The sequence below is a fragment of the Mesocricetus auratus genome, unplaced genomic scaffold (assembly GCF_017639785.1).
Source record: "Mesocricetus auratus isolate SY011 unplaced genomic scaffold, BCM_Maur_2.0 Super-Scaffold_100004, whole genome shotgun sequence".
Classification (NCBI taxonomy): Eukaryota; Metazoa; Chordata; class Mammalia; order Rodentia; family Cricetidae; genus Mesocricetus; species Mesocricetus auratus.
This window is the reverse complement of record NW_024429189.1, coordinates 91405683-91412431: the sequence shown is the minus strand read 5'-3', so window position 1 is coordinate 91412431 and position 6749 is coordinate 91405683. Positions and strand designations below refer to the sequence as shown.

The 6749-nt window shown below is 44.2% G+C and overlaps 1 protein-coding gene across 1 annotated transcript; it reads right to left on the bottom strand.

Annotated features, from left to right (window-relative positions):
- Positions 1-3198: 3198 nt before the first annotated feature.
- On the bottom strand, positions 3199-4637 carry LOC121140292 (bromodomain-containing protein 3-like). Its single transcript, XM_040744987.1, has one exon. It carries the CDS (start codon positions 4635-4637, stop codon positions 3288-3290), a length of 1350 nt encoding a protein of 449 aa, XP_040600921.1. The 3' UTR covers positions 3199-3287.
- Positions 4638-6749: the final 2112 nt, after the last annotated feature.

Below are 6749 nucleotides of genomic sequence, written 5' to 3'. Positions count from 1 at the left end.
GGATTGATTTTATGGCCAAACTAATGGTTGAAAACCTCTTTTGAAAGTGTTCCAGAAAAATAAAACAGACTTCATGCAGGTTGACTCAAGGGAAGGGATATGTATAAGGACAATGCTAAAGTTCATTATCAACTACCATCTTGGTGGGATACAAAGAGTTCTCTATGGGTAGTTTCTAGGACAAGAAACTATGAGTTATCAATTTCCCTTAGCATTCAAGATTCTTCCTCAGGGAGTACCATTGTTGGTACTAAAAACCCAGTAGCAAACAGACTATTACAGTAACCCACACAGCGATGACTAGCCATCTATTCATTTTAATTTCTTGGGTAATTGGTTTCATCTATTAGCAGTCAGCCACATATTTAAGCCACAAATGACTTTTCTCCATTAAAAAAAAAGTCTTTCCTCTTGGGTGTGATGGTCAACTAAGCCAATAAGCCTGGTGGATTTTGCTAGTTTCTTATATCAGTGACTTCAGACACTCCTGGGATTGCTAAATAAGATCCACACAGTGACTCCTACCATGTTTTCTTCCCCCTTAACAAAAATGTCCCAGAGTGCTGTGCATTTCACCATTAGTTTTCCTTCATTATAAAGCACAGGTTTATAAAATTTACTTAGTGGAATTCACGATATCCTCAGCACACTGCAGACAGTAGTTTAATATGTCATTTTCGAAGGGCTGGAGGAACTGAATTGCTTTTACAGTCTGCAGTAAAAAGCAGTCCTTCTTAAGAGACAGTACAGTGATTTTTATGTGTTTTTTGCATCTCAAACACAGATTTACTTGGACTGCAAAATATTTACACTTTTCACAACCAACAAGTTGTTGACTTTACAGAGGGAATGTAAAGAGACTCCCTGCTTCATTCACTGTCACAACTCCCAAATGCCTGCTTTTTCTTCTGCTATCACCCCTGTCATCCAATAACCAAACCTGGGAAAAACAAGCCAGTGTGTTCCATTTGAAGCTGAAGCTACAATGTTATTATGAGGAGAGTGACGTAATTTATATTATTCTTGAAAGGATGACATAAATCTGTTCAGAATAGACAATAATCATCATTTGTAGTTTCCCGTTGCTGGAATTCTATGTCATTCATCGCGACGTGTGTGATTTATGCAAAGCTCACTTCCTGGGCATCACTGATCTCCAAAGGCCTCCTCTCCCATTGTGAAACATAGTCAAAGGGAGGAATAGAGGAGAGATTTATTACTTATAAGATTAGAGCAAGAGAAGACAATAATCATCTTTGAAGATTCTTTCCATTTAATGAAACTAGCTGGCTTACCAGAATTTTTCAGTGTTTAGAAATTTTATTATGAAAGAGTTGAAACTCTGAAGATAATACTGTTATATCTACATGAATGAAGAGTAAACAGATTTTGTGAGCGGTCCTCCAACCCCTCTCTCCCCCTCCAACTCCTCCCTCCCTTCCTCTCTTTCTTATTTTTGGATTTTGAGACAGGGTCTTAACTGTGTAATACAGGATGGCCTGGAACTCTTTAGGTAGACAAGGGTGGACTCAAACTCACAGCTATCCTCCAGCCTCTGTTTTCTTTTTTTTTTTTTTTTTTTAAATCCACTTATATTTTTATTATAAACAAAACTGGCTTACAAGTTTAACAAACTGGCTGATAACTCAGCAGGCGTCTAGACATGGTAGCCAGTCAGCCACTTCCCGAGCTTGACACCCCGCTGCCTATCCACACGCACAAGGGCTGCTAGGGCTAACTTTAGGAATTTTAAACATCTCCCATGTAGGGATGTTGAGGGTGAGTCCTTCGCTCTGCCTAGAAGCAATGGAAGAAATCGCAGGGTCCCCACCACAAGGCTCTGCACTTGGCGCTCTGAAGTGGGGGTCAGGACAGTTAGTTTCCTAGGTTAACTGGGAATTCTTGAACAGGGACCCCTGGATCGTCAGGTTCACCCGTGCCCCTGTCAGGTCAGGGAGAGCGTCTGCAGGCTGAAGAGGAGGTACGCACAGGCCTGGGAGACTGGCCTGTGTCTTCCTGGCTGAGGCCACAATGCTCAGAGCTAATCCAGGCTGACCCTGAATTCCAAAACCATTTGGCAGCCTCAAAAACGACAAACTGATGAGAACTTTCTGTTAAACTCTGTATATTATTACTTTTTACAATAGAAAATTAAATGTCAAGACCTTGGCCTGATATACATCACTTTTCTCTCCGCTTACAAAGCTTGTGTTGAAGAACCGAGGTTCCCTCCGTTGATGTTAGTAACTCAACAAACATAAAATGAGGATGTGCTGCAGCCGAAGGCTGTCTACACTTGTAAAGTCCCCAAATTTCATTAAAAAAAAAAAAAGAAAGAAAGAAAGCCAACAGCCCAGACGTGAAGAGCACCAGAGGGGCACGCCGCCACAGGACCAGTCTTCTGACCGTGGTCGTCTGCTTGTCGCCAGAGACCTGCATCTCCACTCTTCTTAATGCACTTGCTTACGCTTTTTCTTTTCTCTTTTTTAAAAATGACCAATGATGTTAATAAATAAAGTATTTATATATACATAAAGCCGGGAGGTGGTTCAGAGTGTGAGACGGCAGCCAGGCAGCACGCTGGGCTGGACTTCTGTAGAAAATGGATGAACTTACAAAAGTTTTTGTTTTGTTTTTGCTTTTGTTTTTTTTAATTTTTGTTTTTTGTTTTTATTCCCTTAAGTTGAGGTAAAGTTTCGGTGTCCCGAAACCTGCACGCTGCACACACAGCCATAGGGTCAGAGAACTCAGCACCCCTCTTCCTCCACGCCCAACCCAGAGGTGGGAGGCTCTGGCCTGCAGCTATGAGGACCCTCTGCTGGGGCCCAGCCTGGTTTCCGTGGGCTGACACATCTGTCCTCAGCCCCTGCAGACAGAAGTAACCTGCTGGTTAGTGTTCTAACAGCTCTCAAACACAGAACCCATTCCAGAGCAATTGAAAAGCTTCCTTCAAGTTACTAAGGGCAAGGCTGGGCCCCAAGAGGTACTGGGCAGATCCAGCCACGCCTCCCGCCGCTGTGTCTATGGTTATCAGGTCAGCATCCCAGGCCGCGGTCTCCAAACAACTAAACTGAGCTGCAAAGGCATTTCCTGCAGAGTTTGGCCCTCTCTTGGGGTCTGGTGCACGTGCCAGGCTCTCCGCCCTACCGGAGCACAGCTGGAAGAGAGTCATAACACTGAAGTAAAAGAAAACCTGCACACCATGGAACGAAAGTATATTAACCATAGGAGGGGACACTGCAGTCGGCGTGTGCCACGTCCGTTTGTCCAGCTGTTACAGTCCAATTTCACTCTGAGTCACTGCTGTCGGAGCTGGACCCACTGGAGCTGCTGCTTGCAGACTCAGAGGAGCTGCTACTGCTGAGCCTTGATGGGCCTCCCGAGGGCGCTGAGCTGGACTTCTCTTTCTTCGTGGGTTTCTTGCTGTTCAGTTGCCCGCTGACATCCTGCAGCCGCTTCTCCAGCTCCTTTTTCTTCTCCTGAGCTAGCTCCTCTTTAGATTTGGCTGCCTGCTTCTTCCCGCTTGTTGACAATGGTTTCCTCTGCTTTTTCTGTAAACAAGACTTGACATATCTCTCCAGTTCCCGTAGCGTGGTTGGCTTCAGAGTCTCAAAGTCAATTTCAATCTCATCTGGGTTTGAGTCCCTGAGCGAGGGCTCCCGGGACTGGATGATGTGCACCACACGGCCTAGCTTCTCGCCAGGCAGTCGGTTGATGTCCAGACTGAGTTGACGCTTTTCATCATAGCTCATGGGCAGGCCTTCCTCCTCCTCTTCTGAGTCATAGGACGCAGACGCCTGCTTGCCACCCTTCTTTAGCTGTCTGCTGGCTGTGGTTGTGCTATTGGCCTTCTTGGTGGGAGCCTTCTTCTGCTGGGCCTGCTTGGCTGGTGGGGTGGCCTTGGCCTTCTTCTCCTCCTCAGACTTGGCCTTGTGCTTCTCCTTCTCTTTGTCCTTGTCCTTGTCTTTCTTCTTCTTCTCCTTTTCCTTCTTCTCCTTCTTCTTCTTTGGTTTGTTCACTGGGGCCTGAGACAAGGCGGCCAGCTGTTCATGCACGGCCTTCAGCTGCTCCTGCAGCTCGGCCAGCCGAGTGGCTCGCTCCTCCTCTGAGTCTGAGCTGCCAGAGTCTGAAGAGCTCTCCTCACTACTACGACTGCTCTCAGCACCTTTGCTCACTATAGGGGCTGTGGGCGCAGGCAGCGCAGGTGCCTCCATAGGCTCATCAGGCATCTTGGCAAACCTCATCTCAAACACATCCTGTAGCTTTCTGGCCATGGCCACCACTTCATGGTCTGGAGGGTTGTACTTATAACAATTCGAGAACATTAACCGGATATCAGCTGCGAAGCCCTGTGCATCTGGGTACTCACGGCTGTCCATTTTCCTTTTGACTGTGCTGAGGTCCATGGGGTGCTTGATGATGTGATGGTAGTCATGCAGCTCCAGTGCCTCAGCGTCCACTGGCTTGTAGAAGGGCCATGCATAGGCCGCATGCTTCTTGGACAGCATCTCCCGGAGGATGCTGTCACAGTGCCGCAGGTGCTCTGACAGCTTCCCCTTTTTACCAGCATGCTGTGGGACCTCACCGTCTCTGTTTTCTGATATTAAGACATGCCTACCCTTTCTCAGATACCACATTGTAAAAGATGTATTATGTCAAAGTTACACTTAAACACCCCTGGCCATTCATACATCATTTCCTTTATATGAATACAATTTTCAAAGTAAGCTTCCCAGGCATTGCTGCACATGTACATGACTTTAGTACATGTGTCTTGAGAAACATCCTAGGATCCCACCCTTATCATTTATAATCCATCTACTTACAAACTACTTAATGATTTTCATTGTATCCATAGATAATTGAAGCCATTGCCATCTTTAATTCTATAGCTTCTTAATTACCTTAGAAGGAAATTCTGGGCCCTTTATCTGTGCCCCTTCCATATTCCTTCATTATCCTAATCCTGGTCCTAAGCTTCTGCCAATCTATTTTCTGTTCCCATGTATGTACCTGGAAATTCCATACTCACAAAATGATGGATGTGTGTGCTTTGTGCCTGGATTCTCTCACTCAACACAGTATTTTCAGGCTTTGTTTATAACCCTCGTCATCATGTGCCTATGCCACAATCTGTCAGCTGATGATGTGCAGTTTATTTCTGCCTTTTGGCTCTTGTGAATGATGTCACTATCATCATTTACATCCATGTTGTTGTTTCTTTTGAGTTGTACTAATGATCAAGTGTTGGTTTTTAATAAAGAGTCCAATTCTTTGTAACTGCCACACGGGACTTTGAGGTACTGACAAGTCTAATGTGTTTCTCTTATCTCTTGGTATCTGTTCTCTTCATCTTTGGTCCTCGGTGATATCTTCACATTTCTGTGTGCATGTTGGGTGTCTTTCTTACATAGAGACAACCACACAGTCGGCTTCTTTAGTACCTGCACGTTTCCCACAAACATCTCCCTCTGCAAACATATTTCACTCAAGACAGAAAGCATCTTCCTGCCCCACATCTCTCCAAATCATGGTCTCTGTCGATATTTTGGCCTGCATGATGATCATAATTTGCTTTACTATCCCTCTCTCTGGACATTAGTGATGCCGAGCCCAGACCCATAGGCTTATTGATTACCCCCTTCCTCTATGGAATTTCATAGTTATCCAATGCAGCTTCCTGTTAGACTATATAGTATTTTTGTATCGATTTGTAATATTCTTTATTGATTATTTTATGTCTGTTAAAAGAGATTGTGAATATCTTCTCCCAGCCTTATCCATTTCTCTCAAATTTTTAATTGCTGTTTTATGCAATGTGTGTATGTATACATGGAGTGTGTGGATTTGGGGGGGTTGCATGCCATGGTATGTGGAGGTCAGAGGATCACTGTGGAGTTTTTCTCTTCTCCTACCTTTTTGTGGAATCCTGAATTAAACTGAGATCACCAGGCTTGTGCAGCAAGCATTTTTCCTGCTGAGTCATCTCACTGGTCCTCATTTCCCTCAATTATTTTTTCTTGAGATAGATTCTCACTGGACAGCCCAGGTTGGCCTGAGTCTCCCAAGTGCTAAGACTACAAGTATTTGCCACCATGCCTAACCTCCATTTTCCTAAAGTAAAGGGAAAAATACATCTTTTCTGAATAAGGTGCAATATATCTATAATCCTCAAACTCTGGAGGCAGGAGGATAATGATTATAAGACCAGCCTAGGTTACATAGTGAAGCTCTGTCTGGATTAAATAATAAACGAGTAAATAGACTGATTTTAATTTTGCACACAAATTTGTCTTACATTCTACTTTTAAAATGCCTTCTGTGGGTTGAAGAGATAGCTTCAATGGTAAAGTGCTTGCTATGGAAGAATGAGAACCTCAGTTTGATCCTTAAAGTCCAAGTAAACACCTGGGTGTAGTGACAGGTGCTTATAATCCCAGTGCTGGGAAGGTACAGGTAGGATAATTTGTGAATCCTGGGTTGTAGCAAGAGACTCTAAAACACACCAAGGGTGAATTGTTCATAAACTGTGATGAGGATGCCATGGTCCTCCATGTGCACAGATACACACATATCTGTACACATGTGCCCACACATAAACACGCTCCCACCCTGTACGTTCATACGGTTCTTTCCAATGGCAATGCTACTCTTTGTAGTTTTGTTTCTCTGAAGAGCTTAGTTTGGGGATTTTTCATACTAAACCTTTAGTTCATTTGGAATTCTGTGTGTGTGTTTTCATGGAGTTA

Coding starts and splice junctions, on each gene's coding strand:
- LOC121140292 (XM_040744987.1), bottom strand. CDS start 4,637: ATGTGGTATCTGAGAAAGGGTAGGCATGTCTTAATATCAGAAAACAGA.